Source organism: Ictidomys tridecemlineatus, chromosome 4 (genome assembly GCF_052094955.1).
Source record: "Ictidomys tridecemlineatus isolate mIctTri1 chromosome 4, mIctTri1.hap1, whole genome shotgun sequence".
In the NCBI taxonomy this organism is placed as follows: Eukaryota; Metazoa; Chordata; class Mammalia; order Rodentia; family Sciuridae; genus Ictidomys; species Ictidomys tridecemlineatus.
The window spans coordinates 146,264,745-146,289,334 of NC_135480.1; the positions used below are offsets into that span (position 1 = coordinate 146,264,745).

The following is a 24,590-nucleotide window of genomic DNA, read 5'->3' on the forward strand; positions in this document are numbered from 1 at the left end:
GAAGAGGCAGAGCAAACTTTTTTAATGTAATAAAACTGTTAACATCTTGATAGGAATGAGGGTAATACAGATACAGTCACTTCTCAAAACATATTGAACTCTATCAATTATATCCATGTTTCACTGTAAATAAAGCTCACAGTCAATTAAAAGCAAATAAATATGTATATAAAATATTTTTTTTTCTTTTCTTTGCTACATATAAAACATTTAAAACCTAATGTTCAGGACTGGGGCTGTAGCTCAGTGGCAGACCACTTGCCTAGCATTCAAGAGGCACTGGGTTCAATCTTCAGGACCACATAAAAATGAACAAATAAAATAAAGGCATTCTGTCCATCTACAACCACAAAAAAAATTAAAAAAAAAAACTAATGCTCAAATCATGACATGTGGCCACCATAGTAGGATAAGTATCCGCTGGGTAATGACCAAGAAAATAATTAAAAAAGAAGAGTCTTTAAATTATCATTTCAACATAAAATAAATCCTTTTTTTAAGAAAGCAAATTACTGAATCATTTTATTCTGCTTAAAGGAAAAACTGATTAGACACAGCATTTAATTTACTTGATATTGTATATGTATCACTGAAATGGGACTTAATAAATGCTATCAAGGGTGAGTTCTATAAACATAACAGTTGTCTGTTTATATTTGTAGTAGCTTTTATTTTTCAAAATGAAGAGGTTTCTATTTATAGTGCTAGCAATTTTTTTTGCCAATGGAGTTAATAAGATAAAGAAAATGACTTTAGATACTTGCCAAATAATGTAACCAACTCATTTTTTTAGCAGCACAGTTAATTCCTATGTTTAATTTTAATATTTTATTTATATTAGAGCAAAGTGCTTAGGATTAAATCAGTGTTTCCACTTACACAGTTCTAAAATATATTATCATTAACAATCAAATAATGGATACAGATATGCTATAACTTTGAAGATAATTTCAGTGATTTGTATAATTAAAATCATTTAAATTTCCATTCAATGAAGTAATAAATTATTAATCAACTATGAAGTTTTACATGTGCCCAGAAATTTAAATTACATAAGACATCTATTTAATAAATGCATCATCTTGAAAAGGCAGCTATCGAAAATAAACTCATCAACTTAAGTAAGATGAACAGAAGCTGGAGAAAGTCCAAATCACTAAATGATTGGAAAATGGTTTAACAAAGGAAGCCTAAAATAATGTGGGTTATTAAAGAACAGAAAGCTGGGGTAAAATTTAGTAATATTTTTTATTCAATAGTTGAACTAATAGGATGAGCACAGAGACCTTCTGTAATCTCTGTCCATTGAGAAACAGTCTAAAAAGATAAAGTCAAGTAGTGCCCTGAAATGACTGTTTAGGTACCTAGAAAAATTCCCTTTCCAATTTAAAGACTTTAGAGACAAATACCAAAATAGCTATAAAATTCTTATCTCTGAAAATATTTAGCCACAGTAGAAATTACTTCTTAATACATATGTAGTGAATATTATGTGCTGTATGCCATGTCTACACATATATCCTTCACCACTCCAATGAACAAAGTGCAGCTTCTCACTACAGGGGAAATTTATCAGAACTTAAGGACCCTCTTGCCTACCTGAACAACAATCAGCAATGCCAAGAAAGTACCGATCCCATGGCCCTCTGCCAACGACTGGCAACAGTCAGTATATAAATACCTTGAGCTTCCTCACAACTCAAGCAGAATAATTTTGAGATGTGCTGTGACAATGGCTCTCAGATTTCTCCACTGTGATTCATCATCAGTTATCCACAACTGTAACTTGTGTAATAATAAAATTCATATTGAATAAAGCCCCTCACTGTCTCATTTTTCCAATATCCTACTGGTATTTTTAAGGATTACCTCTCAACTAAACTACTGGTACTCAAATTCTTGTTAAGAGTTTGCTTCTTTAGTACTCAAACTAAAGTAACATATATGTCATTTCTATGTAATATCTCTTATACTTGTATTTCATAATCATTTTAATGGCCCCCCCATTTTATTTAATTAAAAAACTTTATAAAACAATAAGAGAGCTGGGTAAAGAATTTCAGTTTTCCAAGATGAAAGAGTTCTTGGAATTAATTTTACAACAATGAGCACTTATTGTAATATCTATTTCCTAACAATAAAATTTACCATCTTATCTACTTAATAATAGTTTAATATGGTAAATTTTACCACAATTTTTTAAAACTACAGGCTTAAAAATAATCAAAATACTGGACTAAATGATTGATACTGAAGATCTCTTCCATTGCATAGTCTTTGAATTAGTATTAACAAGAATTACACAATTTATCACTATCCTAATACAAAGTCCATAAACAAAATTAGAACAGAAAATTATTTATTTCATAAATATTATCCATAATATTGTAACCATTAATCTCTATGATCCAATGAATGAGCTTCTACAGCACACCTCATAGCATTCTCACAGTTAAACCTGGGTCAAGACAAGTCATGCCCATTTCTGCCACCTCAACCTGATTCTGAATCCCATTGAATAAGATCTTAGCATGCAAGACTGTCCTGTCTTGCCCAGCTTATGGCAAATTGCAGCCACTGAGTTTATTAAATTGACTGAAATGAGCAAATCATCTGCCCATAAATTTCCTAAGTTTCTCAATACAAGCTGATAAGATTTCTAAAGTAAATAAATTTTATTGTTTTATTGTAACATTTATTTCCTAACAAAATATGTTTATTATTAATTTATCATTATTAAATTATCTATATTCTTACTCTGGATTAAATTTAAAATTTTAAAAGATTATTTATACCTATTTAAGTGTATTGTGGAAATATATTTAATAAACACATATTAACTATTCAATAGTGGAAATAGAAGAAACTATTAGTGATCAAAGTAGTAAATATTTAGCTCACCAATAAACACATAAAACTCAATATCATTATTTATCAGAGAAACACAAAAATACAGTTCAGCCACAATAAAACCAACCCACATGGATAATATTCAAAATATTGCCAAAATCAAGAATGAATTATTGGAGGATATACTTCAAAAATATATGGATTTTGATTTTGTAATGTTTATACAGGTAACTATTATTTGTCAAAACACATCAAGCTGTATACTTTAGGTGAATTTTATTATTGGTAATTTATACCTTTTTCTATAAAATAACAGTATGGTAAACAATATTTTAGTTCAATAGTTTTAAAAACATTTTTGATCATTTCCCCTCTTAATGAAAAAAAATACTTATAATTTACACAGGCACTCTATTGTTTAATGAAAAAATATAGTATATAGTATAGTGCATTTAGAAATAGGGATTATGAAAGAAAAGGATAAAGATCAAATATTTAAATAAACTATTAATTCATTAGTGAATTTCATGGCATAATATATTATTAGGTAACAGGTTCATCATGGAAAATAGTGGACATAAATGCATACATCAAAAATTATGTGAATATTCAGAACTTTTAGAGGTAGCTACAGTATAGACAGTGTCTTTAATTTGTTATGTGACTGTCAAAAAATGAAAGGAACCCAACCTGTCATCTTCATTGATTCTACTTGCCATGTTAGTGCTATCTTTCAACCTATAGGCTATTTGTAGGAATTTTTTGAAGCCACTTATCCATACTATGAAATTAGTTTAATTAAAATTAGATCATGCATTCCATTATTCCATCTTCCTGAAAACAAAAAATGCAACAAACATGTAAAGAGCTAATAATAACTCCTCTTGCCTCAGGATGGCTCATTTACACATGTGATGTATGTGCTTGTATCTTAACCGTATTTTTTAGGTAAAAGAAGAAATAAATTCTAATATTTCCTTCCTATATTCTAAAAGTCTTCTTGTACAAATATGGACTAAAGATGCTATACTTTGGATTTCTTTCTTTTAGTCTAATTGCTGTGGCTAGGATTTCCTGGACTATATTGAATAGGAGTAAATAGTTGAGCCACAATAAAATCTACCCATAGGTAAAAAGAGGGCATCACTATTTTGTTTCAATTTTTAGAAGAATGCTTTCAATTTCTCTCCATTTAGAATGATGTTAGCCTTGGATTTAGCACATATAATTTATATAATGTTGAGGTATGTTCCTACTATCCCTAGTTTTTCTAGTGTTTAATCACAAATGTATGCTGAATTTTGTCAAATGTTTTTATGCATATTTTGATATAATCATCTGATCTTTGTCCTTAAGACTATTGACGTGATTAATTATATATATCAATTTCCATATGTTGAACCAGGCTTGAATCCCTGGAATGAACCCCACTTGATCATGGTGTACTATCTTTTTAATATCATTTTGTATGTCATTTACTAGTATTTTATTAAGAATTTCGGCATCTATATTCATCAGGGATATTGAAACTATCCTTATTTGCTGATGACATGGTTTTATATTTAGAAGACCCAAAAAAACTCCACCAGAAAGATTCCAGAACTCATAAATGAATTCATCAAAGTAAGAGTATACAAAATTAACATCCATAAATCAATTGCATTCCAATACACCAATGATGAATCAGCTGAAAGAGAAATCAGGAAAACTGTCCCATTCAAAATAGCCTGATTAAAAAAATACAATATCTGGGAATCAATCTAACAAAAGAGGTAAAAGACCTCTACTATAAAAACTACAGTACACTAAAGAAAGAAATTAGAAGAACTTAGAAGGTGGAAAGATCTCCCATGTTCTTGGGTAGGCAGAACTAATACTGTTGAAATGGCCATACTACAAAAGCACTACACAGATTTAATGCAATTCCTATTAAAATTCCAAGATTTTCTTCATAGAAGTAGAAAAGGCAGTCATAAAATTCATTTGGAAAAATAAGAGACCCAGAATAATCAAAGCAATCCTCAGCAAGAAAAGTAAAGCAGAAGCATCACAATACTAGACCTTAAACTATATTACAGAGCTATAGTAACAAAACAGCAATGTTATCGGCACAAAAACAGACATGAAGACCAATAGAACAAATTAGAAGATACAGAATCATACCAACAAAAATACAGTTATCTCATAGTAGACAAAGAAGCCATACCCATACGCTGAAGAAAAGACAGCCTCTTCAACAAATGGTGCTGGGAAAACTGGAAATCCATATGTAGAAAAATGAAATTAAACCCCAGGGTGGGAGGAAAAGGGAAGTAGTAGGAGAGTAACAAGGATGTGATGGTCATCATTATACAAAGTACATGTATGAAGACTTGAATTGGATGTCAACGTACTTTATATACAAACAGAAATACAAAAAGTGTGGTATTTATGTGTATTAAGAATTGTAATGCAAAAAAGATATAACATTACCTTAGATTAGGTAGAGGGAATTGAAAGGAGGGAAAAGGAGGGGATGTGGGGAAAAGAAAAGTAGTAGAATGAAACAGACATTATTACTGTATGTATGTATGTGACTGTATAACCAATGTGATTCTATAATATGTATACTCAGAAAAATGAGAAATTATATCCCATCTATGTATGATACATCAAAGTATATAAGTGCATTCTACTGTCATGTATAACTAATTAAAACAAATTTTAAAAATATTTTAAAAATTAATAAACCCCTATCTATCACCCTGCACAAAGTTCAACTCAAAAGTGGATCAAGGGCCTTAGGCATTAGACCAGAGATTCTGAGCCTACTAGTAGAAAAAGTACATCTAACTCTATACCATAATGGCTTAGGAACGGACTGCCTCCATAAGAACTCCTCTTGCCTCAGGATGGCTCATTTACACATGTAGGGAAAAGAAAAGTAGTAGAATGAAAGAGTAAAGGGCAAAGAGTAAAATGAAGAAATCAATAAATGAGATGGTATCAAGTTAAAAAGCTTCTTCACAGTAAAGGAAACAATCAAGAATGTTAACAAACAGTTTACAGAATGGGAGAAAATCTTTACCACATGCACCTCAGATAGAGCACTAATCTCCAGGAAACACAAAAAGCTCAAAAAATTTATGCAATCTAATATAATTCCTATTATGCTCAAAAAATTTAACACCAAAAACAAAACAAAAACCTAATCAATAAACAGGCTAGGGAACTGAACAGACACTTCACAGAAGAAGAAATATGAATGGTCAACATATATATGGAAAAATGTTCAATATCACTAGCAATTAGAGAAAAGCAAATCCAAACTACACTATTCAGAAGGGCAATTATCAAGAATATAAGCAACAATAAATGCTAGCGAGGATGTGGGGAAGAAGGTTCACTTATACATTGCTGGTGGGACTGCAAACTGGTAAGGAAAGCAGTATAGAGATGCCTTAGAAAACTTGGAATGGAACCACCAAGTTGACCTAGTTATCCCACTCCTTGGCATATACCCAATAGATTAAAAGCAACATATTACAGTGATGCAGTCACATCAATGTTTAACACACTTCAATTCACAATAATAAAGTTATAGAACCAACATAGGTGCCCTTCAACAGATGAATGGATAAAGAAATGTGGTATATATAGAAATTACTCAGCCACAATACCATAAAGATATTGTGATTCCTCTTGCTTTACTTTTCTTGCTGAGGACTGCTTTGGCTATTCTCGGTCCCTTATTTTTCCAAATAAATTTTATGACTGCTTTTTCTACAGAAGAATGAAATTAAGAAGTTTGCCAGTAAGTGGATGACAACTATCATGCTAAGTGAAATCAACCAGTACCAAAAACTAAAGGCAGACATAATGTTCTCTCTGATATGTGGATAGTAATCCACAGCAAGGAAGGGGAAGATTAGAAGTTCATTGGACTAGATAAAGGGAATGAAGGGAAGTGGCGGGGAGGGGGGGGGGAGACAGAATGAATTGGACTAGAGACTATAATGAAAGCAGAAGGAGAAATGATCCTATAGTCATCAATTTACAATATAGTTTTGGAGAAAGAAAGTACTTACATAAATCAACTGAAATTATAATAATGAAAGAGTCTGAGAAAGAAAGGTATATGGGGTCAGAGTGAACAACTAAGAAACTATCTAGATTGGGAGATCTGACACACTTTCCTGGGACTGTTACTACTGACCTCTACTGTTCTCCAAAATAATACTAAAACATGCACAAACGTAAACTGAAATATAAGCAATGACAGTGATGGAGCCAACTAGTACAATGAAGTTTCTCTTGTATTAAAGCTGCCTGTGATATCATTTAGCCTTGATCATTTTCATATTAAGGCTGGTTCTATTCTTCCTCATTATCCCAAAACAATTCAAACATTTCAAACTAGCACCAAAGAGACCATAAACACATGAAAATGCATCAAAATTGAGTGGCAGTCTCAGTTACAATGCAGTGATTCAGATAACGTGGAGTCTATTCATAACTGCATTATAAAGACTATCTAAATATAATGCTAAGTAAAGTTAGCCAATCCCAAGAAACAAAATGCCAAATGTTTTCTCTAATATAAGAAGGCTGATTCGTAGTGGGGTAGGGAGGGGGAGCATGGGGAGGAATAGATGAACTCTAGTTAGGGCAGAGGGGTGAGAGGGGATGGGAGGGGGCATGGGGTTAGAAATGATGGTGGAATATGATGGTCATCATTATCCAAAGTACATGAATGAAGACATGAATTGGTGTGAATATACTTTGTATACAAGAGAAATGAAAAATTGTGTTCTATATGTATAATATGAATTGTAATGGATTCTGCTGTCATATATAAGTAAAAAATTAATAAAAATTTTTTTAAAAGGAAAAAAGAGAAATATCTAAACACACATACATCCACATACAACAAAAATACACTCACATTTAAGATACATGAGAATATATCCAAACACTTTGAGAAATACCACTCTGCAAAACTATTTTCTTATCTTCCATTCCTTACAGAGTACCTCAAATAAAAATCAATTATTTGTACTCATATCTGTAAAATGCTTTGCAGCTTACAAAGCACTACACAGATTTTCTATTTTGCTCCTTATTACAGTCCAGGGTAAATTATTTCTATTTCAGAAAAAAAGAACACTAAGACTAGGCAGCACTTCTTCAAGATACAACCCCAGTATAAAATTTCCCACAGTTGTCCCCTCCTATCAACTGACTCCCCTTCTAGTATTATTATCCGTTTCTCCTCTTTGCTCCCACATACAGAAAACATCAAACATTGCCAACACTGCCACTCTTTATGTCATCTTCTGTTTAGCTGTAAGGCACACAGTTCATGACATATAACAGATACTCAACTAATGTTTATCAAATGAGCTCCTTGGTTAAATTACAGAAAGTGAAGCTCAGGGAGATTTAAGTGATTTGCTCAATGAAACAGATGATCAGTAGCAGACCTAGCATTCTGACTTACATTTGAGATCAAATTGGAGTCACTGTCCCTTTGGCCCATATCTCTAGTCCTTTGGATCAATACTATTGCTTCACAGGAAGCAGCAAAAAAAAAAATCACTTTCTTTTAAGAGCATCATAAAGTATTATAAACCAAAACAAAGGTAGAAACATAATGTAAGCTCAAACATTAAAAACATTATCTACAAATCATTTTATGATTTCAATCTACAGATATTATAGATCGATTTTTGAAAAAAATTAATACTAGTCTGACTTATCATTTTTTCTCTTAATCAAGAGATAACAAAGTTAACCTGAGAATCACAAATGGAACAGTGCCTCTTTGAACCTGAGTATATTAAAAAGCATTTTTATTTAAGAATCACCTTCCCTTTTCATGTCCAAAGTACTTTCTTATGTGTAATATTTTCTTATTTAATCTTTCTTCTTTAATTCTAAATTTTTTAAAAAAAGGAAAAATTGTTAAAAACATGAAAACACAGATATAATAATATCCAAAACTATCAGTACTTAATAAGCCAGAAGCAAAAATAACAAAGGGAGACAGACAAAAAAGTCATTAAAAAAATCATGCCTTTAGTTAGCTATGTAGATTTACAAAAAGGAGCTTGAACAACTTGAGAACTACAAATATCATTATTATAATTATTTTATAATTATTTTGTCTATTTTCCTTGACAATAATTTAGCTTTCATTTTCTAGCAATAAGATCTTTAAAGTCGTACTTAGTTGTACTACCAGTTCTTTACATACTTCTGTTTTTGAGGTACACTTTTTAAATTACCATTTAAAGTCATGTCTTTCAGACATAAATAATAATCTTTAAGGCAATGTTTAAAAATTAAGGCTATACAAATGTCTTCTTTGATATAAGGAGAGTAACTAAGAACAGAGTAAGGACAAAGAGCATGAGAAGAAGATTTAACATTAAACAGGGATGAGAGGTGAGAGGGAAAGGGAGAGAGAAGGGAAATTGCATGGAAATGGAAGGAGACCCTCAGGGTTATACAAAATTACATACAAGAGGAAGTGAGGGAAAGGGAAAAATAATACAAGGGGGAGAAATGAATTATAGTAGAGGGGGTGGAGAGAGAAGAGAGGAGGGGAGGGGAGGGGGGATAGTAGAGGATAGGAAAGGCAGCAGAATACAACAGACACTAGTATGGCAATATGTAAATCAATGGAAGTGTAACTGATGTGATTCTGCAATCTGTATACGGGGTAAAAGGGGGAGTTCATAACCCACTTGAATCAAAGTGTGAAATATGATATATCAAGAACTATGTAATGTTTTGAACAATCAACAATAAAAAATAATAAAAAAATTAAGGCTATAAAACAGTGAAATGTTATATCTTTGTATTTAATTGAAAAATTTGCATTCTTAACTGTCCATCACTCAACAATTAATATGTTGCTGAAAAAAGGAATATAGGTAAGTTAAACTGTTTTATGGTTTAGTAAACTGATCTGATGAACATGGTTTTTCCTGGGGTAGAAATTATTGCCTGGACTTTGTATGACCAGGATGTATATTATTACTAATTAAAAAAACAACTGAAGTAACAAATTAGCTAATTATTTTTTATTATTTTTACTACTAGGAATTAAACTCAGAGGAACTTTAGCACTGAGCTCCATTCCCAGCCCTGTTATTATTTTTTATTTTTGAGACAGGTTCTCACTCAGTTGCTTAGGGCCTCACTAAATTGCTTAAGCTGGCCTTGAACTTGTGATCCTCCTGCCTCAGCCTCCTGAGTCTCTGGGATTACAGATGTGCACCACCATGTCCAGCTTAATTATTATTTTTGAGTTTGGGTCTGATTTCCAATTTTCAATACTTTTGTCTATTTTCCTTGAAAATAATTTAGCTTTCATTTTCTAGCAATAAGATCTTTAAAGTCTTACTTAGTTGTACTACCAGTTCTTTACACACTTCTGTTTTTAAGATAATCCTTAAATTCTGTAATGATCATTTTCTATATATGCTATTCTTTTCTTTTTTTAAATATTTTTTTTAGATGTAGTTGGACACAATACCTTTATTTACTTATTTTTCTGAGGTACTGAGGTTTGAACCCAGGGCCTCACACATGTTAGGCAAACACTCTACCACTGAGCCACAGCCCCAGCCTTGTTTATTTTCTTAATGGTAATATCAAGGCAGAAAAGTTGACGGGGAATATAGAGAAAATCTTTCCTTTTTATAGAAATGATTCACCGAGGTGATATAAAAGTAACTTAAATTTGAAATTTTTTTTTTTAGAAAACTCTTTTCACTTAGAATAAGGCAAACTTTCTGATTTATGTATATATAAAGATAAAGCAATCAAGCAGTCAAAGCCAAATACTATTATCCAAATAAAGTTATTTCAATTCCTTGAGCCCCAGATGCCTTACTGGTAAAATTGAGATAATACCACCTACCTTGAGGGTTGTTTTAGGCTTTAGAAACAATAAACCAAACATTAAGTACAGAATGGCACAAAATAGGTGCATAGAAGATGGCAGCCACTGTAACTGTAATTCTTTGTTTCATCTGGACTTCTTACAAAAGTAGACGGGGTAAAGTTCAAAATGATAGCTATTGAAGAAAACTTAGATTTCATAATGCAGGCTAAAACATGATTCATAAGTTCAAGATACAAGATTCCTAAAATAACTTCCCACCATATCTCTCACCATCACTCTTTCCTCCATCCATGTCCTGTTTCAGCTCCAAAAACCCACAAGGTTGTCTTTTGCACCAAGTTTTCCAACACTCACTTCCCTCAAAAAAACACCTGCTTTTATTCTTTACCTCTATACCTCAAATTTAGCTTAAAAGTCACTCCCTCTGGGAAATCTTCCTTGGATAGCCACATACTATAAATAACTATTTTTATTTGGACCTTAAGTTTCTCTTTGAGACACACATAGCAAACAAACTCAGCTCTATGTTGAGCTCTATTAGACAGACAGTACATTTCAATATAGATAAAGAATTTCTATTATTTGCTTTGGAAAAAGGATAGATACTATGGCTTGAGGGGGTCCCTACCAATATACATGATGAGGCTTGGTTCCCATAATAATAGTGTTGAGAGGTGTCGGAGCTTTATGAGGAAATAATGCTTTTTTTCTTCAGGAGTATGCAAAGTTGGATTGGTAACTGAATTGGTAGCTATGAGAACGGATTGTTAAAAAACACAACTGACCATCCTCTTGCTGCCTCTCACATGAGCTCTTCTGCATGCACCTGCTCACCACTCTTACACACACTCCATGCCATCTGCCCTGAGATACTCACCAGAAGCTGAACCGACATCCATGCGTAGCACTTCGACTTGCAGAACTTTGACCTAAATCAACCTCTTTATATAGTACTCAGTCTCAGGTATTTTGTTATAGCAAGACAAACCTGACTACAACAAGTTTTAAGTGTTCTGTTTAAACATGTTCTAAATTATTCAAATTATATTTAAACAGAGTGTCAGTTATCCAGAAGGTTTCTACTATTTACTCATGTAAAAAGATGTTTAGGATATATTGAACTTTTCAAGAAAAAAAATGAAAAGAGTAACAATGTTGAAACTGATATATTAATAGGCAAATTAGATATTAACAGGAAACCAATTATATCACTCTAAGAATAAACTATAAAGGCAATTAAAATAAGTCTATACAAAATCTTACAATGTAATTGATTTGTTGAAGAAGAAATTAAACTCTAGGAGGTTCTTTGGCATAGTTCAAGCCTCTTCTAACTAGAAACTCATTAGTCTGGCTATTAATATTTTATTTTCACCTGAAGTCTTATATCCTACTAGAAAACCACATTTGATTCAAAATTATTATATTTCATGAGCTGAATAAAATATTGGAGGTATTCCTGATTGCTTGATTTGAATGTGTCCCCTAAAGTTTATGTGTTGGAAACTTAATTCCCAAAGCCACAGTGTTGAGACCTTCAAGAGGTGATTAGATCATGAGGACTCTGACTGCATGAATGGATTAATGACTTTGTCATGGAAGTGGATTCATTATCTCAAGACCATATCTTTTCTCTCGTGAGCGGCCTCAAGGACTTGAACATCCATAGATTTTATCCTTAGAGGGTCCTCTACAGATACTGAGGGATGATTGTAATAGTAAATATATATTGATTAATATGTATCATATCCAGGTACTATCCTAAATTATTTTATAAATTATAATATTTACTATTTAAGTTAATAAGAAACAGATATTATTATCACTATTGAATAGTTATGGAAAGTATGTCTCAAAATGGTTAGAATTTGTCCAGAGTTATAACTAGAAAGGGTTAGAGTAACGATTTGAATTCATACCTTTCAACCAAACCACAAAGCCTACTCTCTTTAACTCCACCAAATCTATTCTCCTCAATGAAGTGCCCTCAAATACAGGAGAAGTTCAAAAGCTAGAAAGAGCATGGGGCTGGTGGCAGGTGGGGGGGACAATCAAAAGTATCAAGTTACAAAGATTCTAAAGAATATTGGGTTTAGCTTGCCTAAAGTATGCAATATCAACAGTTACATGAGTAGCATCCAAATTTCATAGGATTAAGAACCGGCCAAACAAAAGAGAAATATAGCAGAGCAGTACAGATGACAATAAGGAAATACCTAAAGAAATCAGTCAACTGGACAGGGAAGAGAATTACAATTCTAATGAGAGGACACATATGAAGATACCAGAAACAGGTTATCTGACTCCACCTTCCAGAAGAGATTCTTGTGCAACATTATTCAACACCCCTCAATTCCTTGGTCTCCTCCCTCCATCGAGCGTAGTTTGCCTTATTTCCTTTGAACTATTCCATGTTTTTCTCTGCCAGATATGGATTGCTCCAGTTTGTTTTTCTTGCAAACTACAACTTTTCGTCAGCACATAACTTAAGGGTCATAACTTTGATGAAGACCTCACTCTCAAGGACAGTCTCCATCTTATTCCTGAGGCATGTTATATACAATTCCACAACCACAGGAAAAAGCTAATTTCCTATGACAAGGAACCATGTCAAATTACCTTTGAAATCTCATCATTTAATGTAGTGCCTGGCTCATTCCTCTTAAAATATGGTGCTAGGAACTAATCACAATAAACTATCTACACATAAGAAATGTATATTTTCTTAACAGAAAATCAAAGAATACTATTACTCAACTGTTTAAATAATTGAGCTCTTATTTTTACAAATATTCAGTAGAAATGTTCAACTAAAGGGCCTTCATATTGGATTGGACTAGCAAGATTTACTTCAATTTTAAACTGATTCCATCCTTTGAAATATCTTAATGTTTTATGGGATACTAAAAATTATCAGTTTTGGTTCAAAAATAAATATTCTCTTGAATGGCTGAAATCACTGTAATTTTTTAAAATGACATTCAACTGAAATTCATTTCAAATATAATTCCACCTTTAGAATGTCTGCTACAATCTTAATTATGAGAATATTGACCTCTCAGGGAATGAAGCCAATGAAAATCCAATCCCAAAGTAAAAAAAAAAAAAAAAGAAGAAGAAGAAAACGAAGAAGAGAAAAATATCTTTGCTTCAGTTGATTATCTGGAACAATGGTGTCAAATGAAGAGAATTCTATTCATGCCCACCAAAGCTAGGACTGGAAGAAAGCAAACCCCTTGACCCTGAGCAGAAAGGAAAGACAAAGACAAGAATGATGGGGTGCAGAACCTCAGGCTTAGCTACCTAAACTAGAAGGGGGGCGCGTTTAATACAGCATTGATCAAAACTGATCTAAAAGAAAACTCTTGTTATGGAAAATTAACATATCATAGCAATCATATTTTTCATTTAAATCATTGTTGATTGCTTTGACCGAATAAATTTCTCATTGATATATTGCTAATTATCATGGTTTATTTTTGATTAAATACTACTAGAAATATGCCAAACAAAAGAGAATGAAATTCACTTGGGATTGAAACTGTGGTCTAAGGAATGTGAGGATCTGAAAAGGATTCAATTTTTTTATGTATATATGACAGAAGAATGCATTATAATTCTTACTACACATATAGAGTACCTTTTTTCATATCTCTGATTGTATACAAAGTATATTCATACCAATTTGTGTCTTCATACATGTACTTTGGATAATAATGATCATTACGTTCCACCATCATTTCTATCCCCATGTCCCCTCCCTTCCTATGGAGATTTCTTGGAAAATTGGAAATAGAATCATCATTTGACCCAGCTTTCCCTCTCCTCAGTCTATATACCAAAGGACTTAAAAATAGCTTACTACAGGGACATAGCCACATCATTATCAATATTTATAGCAGGTCAGTTCACAATAGCTAAACTGTGTAGCCAACCTAGGTGCCCTTCAATAGATGAATAGATAAAAAATGTGGCATATATACACAATGGAATATTACTCAGCAATAAAAGAGAATAAAATCATGGCATTTGCAGGTAAATGGATGGAGTTAGAGAAGATAATGCTAAGTTAGCCAATCCCCAAAAACCAAATGCTGAATGTTTTCTTTGATATAAGGAGGTTGATTCATAGTGGGATTGGGATAGGGAAAGGGAGCATGGGAGTGCAGAAAGTTTCATTTTAAACCTGAATTTCTTGAATATATTTCTTGAAGGTTAGGAGATAATTTTACAGATAATCATAATAAATAATTGTTTTGGAGTTTCACTAACATTTTCTCTTCTTCTATAATCTGACAACTCTGGTTGAATCTCTTCCTCAAGGAAAATGTTATTATCTTTTGACTACAGGCATAATACACTGACTCCTCAGGATATACCATAACTTATATGGCAATGCTAAATAGTTGGCTGATAGTAACTCAAAAGAAACAATATAGCTACATTGCTGTCTGTTCATTCTGATAACTCAAATTATAAACAAAGATTCCCAGTCAACATAGCTTTTTTAAATAAAAATGGTCTTTCCTGAATATAATCACATATAATATAATCACATAATAATGTAATTTTAATCACATATAATGTTTGAATGTCCCAGTTATATAATAAAAACTCATAAGATACAATCTCTCTGAGTCCCTGCCTTAAAAAGGTAAATTAGAGTGTCTCATAATAAAAGAACTTTAGTAAAGTTGAAAGTATCTTTGAAAAAAAAAATTCTTTGAACTCAATAGAGGTCCCTTAATCCCCAGACACCATTGTACCTGGGATGTTATGTTTAAAAGTTATAGAGACAACACACTTTCTCATTTGGGAGTAAAAGATTTGTGCCCTCCTCCAAGGAAAATGTAATACAGTGAGAGTAGAGTGAACTATAGCTGCAAAGACAGTTAAAGCTGGGAAACAAAGGGAGAAAAAAATTCAGGAGCTATATAGTTCAAGATGGTTTAGGAAATGTCCTCAGTGTCCACAGTATTCCTGGAGTATTCTGGAACCCAAGATTAAAACAAGAAATGAAATTCTAATTTCTATCAAGGTTCTACCTTGAAAAGAACCTAATTTGGCTGGCTATGGAATAGTAAGAAGACATTTCCTTTTCCCTTCTCCTGGATTTTTAATTTAGTTATAGAGCAAACAGGATCTCCCAGATTTAGGCATAAAATAACCCTAAAGAATAATCCACATGAAACTCTTAAACAAGTCAATCAAGACAGATGGAAAGGGAGGGGTAGCAGTCCATTTTTAGTTATATCTTACAGAAACACCTTAGTCCAAAAAAGTATTTTTAAAAAAAATTTTAAAAAAGATAATAGGAATACATTTTGGTTTCTAATCAAGATATTGAACTTGAACATTTTTATGGATTTTATTGGATTGGAGAACAATGCCTATATTTAGGAGCTAAGATTATAATATTTCCTAAACAATGAAAATTTACATAAGAAATTGTTGTAATTTTATATAAAAAGACCATATCATTCTTTCCTCAGAATTCTCTATACCTGAACAATGTTTTACAAAGAAAGATAACAAATTCACATGTGAGGTCACATAAATGAAATTTCATATAAATAATTTGAGAATCAAACTTTATTTGAACACACAGTGAAATTAGAGCCTTTAGAACTTTGAAGAAACAGAAGTATATAATATTAGAATTTTGAAATTGCCTGTTTTCCCAAAATTCCAAAATATATATAATTATGTGTGCATGAGTCACACACACGCGTGTGCATGAGTCACACACACGCATGTGCGAGTGCGCGTATGTGCATGCATGCACATGCGCACCCACACACACACACACACACACACACACACACACACACACACACCACCAACCACACACATTAGGTGTAGGCTTTCTCTTTAATGGTCAAAGCAAGGCTACTGAAAAGTTGAATCAACAGAATTAACTACTCTTGACATTAACACCATGATTTCAGTATCTATCATGAGTCACTAACAAAAAGCTAGAAGCTTTAAAAGGCATTTCTAATATAATTTTCAAATTCCAGATAACATGAACACATTAACAATTCAAACATTATAGACATGTTAAAAGCAATAAAAAATTACTATAGTACCATTATAATCAGTTATAGACTTATATCCACAGGGACACTGCTAGAATGCATCAGGGAACTTCAAACATGACACATTCTTATTGGAAAGAAAAAAAAATTACAAAGGAGAAAAAAATCCTTCCAATCACCCTACAAGGAGGACATAACAAGCATCTCCAGGCAAATGTAACACTAACTGACTATGTGAAATAAAACACTATGTTGACAAAAAGAAAATGAGAATTCTCACCTTCTTCACTTGGTGTAAGGTAATGTAACGTATCACCTGCCATAGATATCCCAGAGGAAATAGCTAACTTGAGGAACTAAAAAATATGCCTGCTGGCAGGGAGCCATATGGCATAGTACAGTGTTTTTCAAAGAATGGTCCAGGTAACACTGAATTTCTACTTCTGTCAGCAATCTACTTTTGTTTTTTATTTTTCACATATTTAATATAAAAAGTAATTCTATTTAAGAAACAATCAAATCATCCCCACCAATCCTATATAGTAAGGTGACTGGCCTTCCCAAAACTTGGGGAAATGTTTGGAGGTCTACTTTGATTTATCTCTGCACTGAGAAAGACCAAACACCAGTGACACCATATGAAAACAGAAGGAGTAAATTAATCAGTGCAATAAATAACAAACTCTCTTTCCTCACTCAGATCCCAGATGCCAAGTTTTCACCCACCCAGCAGGAAGTTGAACAAGTCTTTTTTAAAAATAGGGCCAGCCAAAGAAGAAAAACAAAGACATGAACATCAGAGATCTCCTAACTAGAAAGCCCAGTCATATGGCCCCATTTTGAAGTCAACCAAACCCATTCATGCATTGAAATCAGTTTATTATATGAACATTCTAAAATATGGATAAGCACTAAAGGTTATCAGACATCTAAGAAAAGCTTTAAACATGAAAAACAGAGACAAAATAAAAGAGAACAAAATACCTTGAAAGAAACAGACTACATAAGAAGAGTTCAAAAATTTTTTAAAAAATCAATATATTTGGAGAGAAAAAAAAAACAGGAAATAAAACGTGATGTTATAAGTAGGAATATAAGGGTAATATTTTTTAAATACTTGAAAATAAAAGTATTTTATTATACACTCCTACTTCAGGGCATGACATCATGAAATTTCAAAAATTGTTATTTAAATATTGTGTAAACTTGGAAAAAAATCACCTGAGCCCCATACAAAGATCAGAAATCAGAATGGTGTTTTGTTTTTGCATAGCAATCTTGCAAATAGAAGAAATGTAATCACTAAATCCAGGGAAAGTAAATGAGTTGGGCAAGAAGAAAAGGCCATTACTGCTAACTTTATGCTAGATTTGAACTGTACTTAAATATCACAGTATTAAAAGTAATAAATACTGATCTACCAAAATTAAAATGTAACTATTAACTTGAGACACATGAAATTCTTGTTTTGGGGGCTGGGGTTGTAGCTCAGTGGTAGGGTGCTTGCCTAGCACATGTGTGTGAGGTACTGAGTTCAGCACAACATAAAAATACATGAATAAAATAAAGGAACTGCGCCCATCCGCAACTGAAAATATATTTAAAAGAAAAAAAAAGAAATTCTTGTTTTTGTATATTAGGGAATGGAAGAGTGTGTGTGTGTGTGTGTGTGTGTGTGTGTGTGTGTGTGTGTGTGTCAAAAAAGAAGTGCATGGGGGTTTGGGATTGTGGCTCAGTGGTAGAGCACTTGCCTAGCATGTGTGAGGCACTGAGTTCAATCCTCAGCACCACATAAAAAATAAATAAAATAAACGTATTGGGTCCATCTACAAATAAAAAAATTTTTTAAATAAAGAAAAGAGCATGCTAAGAAAATACTTAAAACTAAAAATTCAAGAAACAGCCAGGGACATAGCTCACTGAGAGCTTTTGCCTAGCATGTGTTAGGCCTTGGGTTCAATTCACAGTACAACAATCAATATTTTTTTTAAAAAATCAGGAAACAGTAAAATAAGTATTGTTACTTTTAAATACATGGAAATAAATATCAATATACTAGGCTAAAGATGTAAATAAAAAGGAATGGTTTATGGGAAAAGGAAACATTCTGTTTTTTCTAAAAAAAGATAGTAAATCTGCTCAATTATTTTACTTTTTTATACTACTATATATATTATGTAAGACCTATAGTAAACACTAGATGATATATACATTAAATTAGAAAAGAAGAAGAAGAGGAAGAAGAATGGAGGAGAAGAAAAGACAAGGTTCAGGGCAGAGAGTCAGATATATACCACAGGTATTTTAATGTTTCAGGAGGGTACTTTCTGGATATAAGAAAACTTTCTCTGTCATATTCTTGTAACCAGAGTGAGTTTCATTGTTCAACATTTTCTCTTTTAAGTTAGATATGAAGAATAAGACCTCAGTTCTCTTAACTTGTTCTTTGGTTAACATAATATAAATACCCTTTTCTGAATAATGTTTACTTTTTCAAATTGGTAACAACATTAATAATTCCAGAGGCTTTTAAAACTTTATTTTATAGAGACTCATTTTTAATGATTAAAAATTTTTAAAGAAGCTAAGAAATATAAGATACGAAAAATGTTTCTGTAAAACAAAACTACATATAGTCTAACCTAAGAAACTTGGAACAGGAAGGATAGGAAGGATGCATGTGTATATATGGTAGCAATAAGAAAAGAATGTACTAAGATTAAAACTACACAGTTCTAAAAATTGGTTATTTCAGATATTTCACCCTAAAACTCAAAGACTTGTTTTTGGTAGTGCTGGGGATTGAACCCAGACTTCTCTAGCCTTAGCCCTCCCTACCCCACACCAAATCCAACTCTGTATCTTGAAAAGAATATAACCTTGAATCCTTCTGCATATCATTTATGAAATGATACCACTATCCCTATATTTATTTATAATTGTAGGAATAATATTTATTAAAGATTCTCCTACACACTAAGAATTTACAGGCAAATCTCAAGTATCAAGATAATGACATATGACATACAATCTTTCTTATGTTCTCATCAGTCTTTGGAAGAAATGATAGGCCAACATTTTATAATACAAATGCAGAACTATTAATTGACATGAACAGCATTTATTTTGTCAGTATCTTTCCAAAACAAGCCAAATGCCTTGAGCATGAATAAAAACTGTAGTAAAAATCTGACAATGAATTCTTTTCCAACTTTTTAAAAGGGATGAGTCACTCCAGACCTTTAATATAATTTTATTTTCATTAAACAGTATTTAACAGCCATCTAATGCCAAGACTTTCTAAACCACTACAAAGGCAAAATCCCTGACTATAAGGTATATGCATGCTTTCCTTTATTAAGTGCTACTGTGAACCAATTAAGTATTATTCCTGACCTTGCAGTATGAAAGAAATAAGAAGATGTAATAAACAATGGGGAAAGGAGAGGAGAAAACCCTTCTTAGTGGGATTAAGTCAGAAGAAAACAACACTCTAGGAAATAAGAGAGGCTCTTTCAGAAGAGGGATTATAATCTGAGTAGTCTTTGTAGCTCTCTCTACATCCTAGCAAAGAAACTAGCAATACCTAGACTATGCCTAAAGACTGAACTATGCCAATCTTAGCACCCAAAGAAGCAACAAAGTCCAAATAATCTTTGGATTTAGCTATGCTGGATGTTGCACACAATAAAGGTCACAACCTCCCCTCTGAGGACAGCAGCTCCTCACCTGTTGTTGTACTGGTACCTGCTGTACCACTTGCGTAGGCACTGCTGCTTGACTAGCCACAGATGTCTGTAAAGTCACTGTCGAACCTGTGTCCGACCCAGTCTCTGATGTCTGCATGATGGTCTCTGAAATACATGAAAATAGAAGTAAAGTTTAAAATGTTCACCTTGCATGCTGAGCTTCATTTCATTTGTTCTTAATATCCTATTGGGGGCTGGGGATGTGGCTCAAGCGGTAGTGCGCTCGCCTGGCATGTGTGCGGCCCGGGTTCGATCCTCAGCACCACATACCAACAAAGATGTTGTGTCCGCCGAGAACTAAAAAATAATAATTAAAAATTCTCTCTCTCTCCTCTCTCACTCTCTTTAAAAATATATATATATATATATATCCTATTGGGAGATTTACAACTCTCAAAATACCTCCCAACCCAATATACTGCCATGACAACTCATGCATGTTTATAGTCTTTCTGACCACTTTTTAAACAAATGCAGAAAATTACTAATCCACATTTTCATTGAAAAAAATCCTCATTACCTCTTAACCTGAGATAATAAACACTGAACATCATTGAAAGCTACCATGCTAGATTTTGTTATAAATTATTTCAATCTCTTTTTTTATTTATATATGACAGCAGAATGCATTACAATTCTTATTACACATATAGAGCACAATTTTTCATATTTCTGGTTGTATACAAAGTATATTCACATCATACATCATGTGGTTTGTATAATAATTCCCATCACATTCTACCATCATTTCTAAACCCATGCCCTCTCCCTTCCCCTCCAACCCCTTTGCCCTATCTAGAATTCATCTATCCCTCCCATGTTCCCTCTCCCTATCCCACTATGTATCAACCTCCTTATATCAAAGAAAACATTCGGCATTTGGTTTTTTGGGGATTGGCTAACTTCATTTAGCATTATCTTCTCTACAGTTACCTACAAATGCCATGATTTTATTCTCTTTTATTGCTGAGTAATAATTTTACAGAATATTACTCAGCAATAAAAGAGAATATATATATATATATATATATATATATATATATATATATATGCCACATTTTTAATCCATTCATCTATTGAAGGGCATCTAGGTTGGTTCCACAGATTCAAAATTATTTCAAAATTCTCTTAACCCTCAGAACACAAGACCTAACTGGTTATAAAATGTCACAAACTATACTTTCTAGATACTTTCCTAGGTTATGTATGTAGAATAAGTAATTTCCAAGGTCCTTTCCAACTTAAAAACTTACAATTTGGTAATCTAAAAAAAGTTTACATCCAAAATCAACTGATACACACAAAACTAGCCAAAGGATCAAGTTCACTAATTTTCTCAGGCTTCCTAGCCTTGACATGTCACCCTTTTCACTACTTACACATTCAATAAAATAAACACAAATTTCCTTACTACTAAGCAGGGACCAAAATTCTAATTTTCTTTCCTGTGGTGGGAGGGACAGTATTTAATTGGTAGCCTAAGAATATTGTATCATAACTTAAATCTATAAAAAGTAGAGTGAGCATTAATTTTCCCTAAAAAAATTGTTTTTAAAAAATCTGAGTATTTAGTTCTCTCAAGGAGAAAATTAACCCCTCTCAGCATCTTTTGTCATAGCATGACCTCTTCCACTTCTTTTTCCCCAAACCTTCTATCATCTCATTCAATTTTATAAATAAACCTCTGAGGACATCAAATCTACTTTGCTTATTTTATAAAAGAAGAAACTAACACAGAGAGAAATTAAGAGATTCAGTGGTGACAGAAGATGACTTGTGACTGGGCTTTCACACTTTGAATTTGTAATTATTTTCTTTCTAGACTTTGATACTAGCATCTCTGTAGGTGATCTGAATTTTTCTTATTTTGTTAGTCAAAATCTTAAGGCAACACAATAAACCTTAGTACATTCCAAAAGTATAGCAATAATAGTATCACTGTTTAACAAGTGCTAAGGACCCTTCTAAATGCTTTACATATTAACTCATAAACAAAATCTCATATAACACAGTATAGTTAATATGAGTATAATTTCCATTTACAATCTAGAAACCTCAGGTATATAGAATACAGGAGAACAGAGGTTACAAAATTGAACAATAGTGATGAAAACTGTAGCTAATACTCCATGTATATGATTTAGCTCACTTTAACCTCCAGGATATGGTTGTTTTGTGGGAAGGCAAATCTGTAGATAATAGATCTATTTTTCCAAAAGAAGCTAAAAAATCCATATTTTTAATATGAAATCTTACAAATTGTGGCTGTTTAAAAATGTGGTAAACACACATAAACACATACACACAAACATACATACACACACACACACACTCCTTTGGACTAGTATTAAGGATATGTCAAAAAATCCATAAGAATGGCAGTATTCACTATACAAAACCCGTACCTAATTATAATTACTAGAGGGCCAATGACTCCCAAAACTTCCAGAGAGAATACACAAATTAGGAAGCCTATCTATGCCTGCTTCTTCTTCTTTCTTCCATGATAGACTAATAGGAATAGGGGATCATCCCCCCCCCAAAAAAAGTCAAAACCAGTGTTGATTCATTATATACTTGTAGACTACTGATAGCATTTGTGCTACAACAGAGAATCAATTAGGGAGATGAAGGCAATATTTTCTTTAAGGACTGAATCATGTATTAGATACCATCTTCTAAGAAGTTTTTGCCAGTCTCTCTTGCCAACTCCAAGATGGATGGTGGTCTTTGGCAGTTTAGTATACAGAGAAAAAAGACAGATTGACCAAAGTTATTATAATTTGCTCACGCAATTGTAGGTGAGTTTCTTACATATTCTCTCATGTTTCTTCCAGAATCTGCTGGGAAATTTGCTATGACTAGCTCTTGGGCTCATCCACTGTATTGCAGACTGGTCTACATATCATTTTTTGGTACATGACCCATATTTTGACAGCTACTATTTTAAATCAAACACATGTAAAAATGTAAAAAAGTTGTTTAAAAATTAAATGTACCCTTAAACCAATTCATACCTACTCCAAATAAACTGCCCCAGAGATTATATCAGGAAATAAAAGGCATAGACTGGATATTGACCTCCTATGGACCATATTAGACTCTACACACAGATTTTCTTTGAATGGAGTGATTACAAATCAAAATCCTTAATCCCTAATATTTAAAAATCAGAAATTTTGCATTAAAATAAAGAGTTCCAGACTTTCTTGAAAAGTGTCAAAACTTGAAAGGTGAGCTCATACTCTGTGTTTTATAGTCATGTTTTTTAAATGGCAATACTCATTCACTTGGCCCTTATACGTATTTGAGTATTATTTCTATAAATTGCAAGTAGAAAATTGCTTTTTTGGTTCAAAACAATACTGATAATATTTATACTGATTCATCTATTTATAAAGAAGAGTTAATATCCCAGCTTTTATAAAGCCATGATTTCCCTCATTTGATAGGTGAGTCAATTGAAGCTCAGAGATGTTAAGTCACTTACCCAAGGCTGCAGGGGTGCTTGACTTCTGGATGCAATTAAGAACCAATCCCCTCAGTTTTGTCTGCATTTTTTTTTTGTTATTCACAAACATAATTTCATTCTCCTGTGATTTCATTATCCTCTTTGGCTTTGAGGAAGAGCATTTCTCTGCCAAGCCTCATCCTTGAGAGGGTCTCAATCACACCCCTTCCAAAGTTTAGCTCTGAAGTTCATAAACATAATTCTTATTTAGTAAGTCTTTCCTGGTGCTTTTCTAAGGCTATCTGCTTTAAAAACATGGTCTCATTTAATCCTCAGGCGATCCCCATGATGGATCGCCCTACTTTGCAATGAGGAAACTAAGTCACAAGTAGATTTCAAAACTGAACAAAAGCTACATAACTAGAAAGAGTAAGAACCTGGATCCACCTATATCCGTCCATGATGTCAATCACTACTTACATTACTGGGTAATACCATAATCACTGGGCTTCCAAATGAAATGCTAGAGACTGTTGGTCTGAGGAGCAGTCATTTAGGTTCTAGGTCCATAGTATTTTATCTATACTTCAACAAGAGACATAGAGCCC

The 24,590-nt window shown here is 32.7% G+C and overlaps 1 protein-coding gene across 12 annotated transcripts in view; it reads right to left on the reverse strand.

Moving 5' to 3' along the window:
• Positions 1 to 24,590, reverse strand: part of Rfx3 (regulatory factor X3) — a 300,010-nt gene that overhangs the window by 145,728 nt on the left and 129,692 nt on the right. For all 12 annotated transcript variants that reach the window (XR_013438109.1, XR_013438110.1, XM_040285704.2 and 9 more), the window contains one exon: positions 20,512 to 20,636. Coding sequence is in view for 10 of the 12 variants with exons in the window: in XM_078047590.1 (XP_077903716.1) it covers positions 20,512 to 20,636 (125 nt within the window). In the remaining 2 variants the exon portion in view is untranslated. The remainder of the gene's footprint in view (positions 1 to 20,511; positions 20,637 to 24,590) is intronic.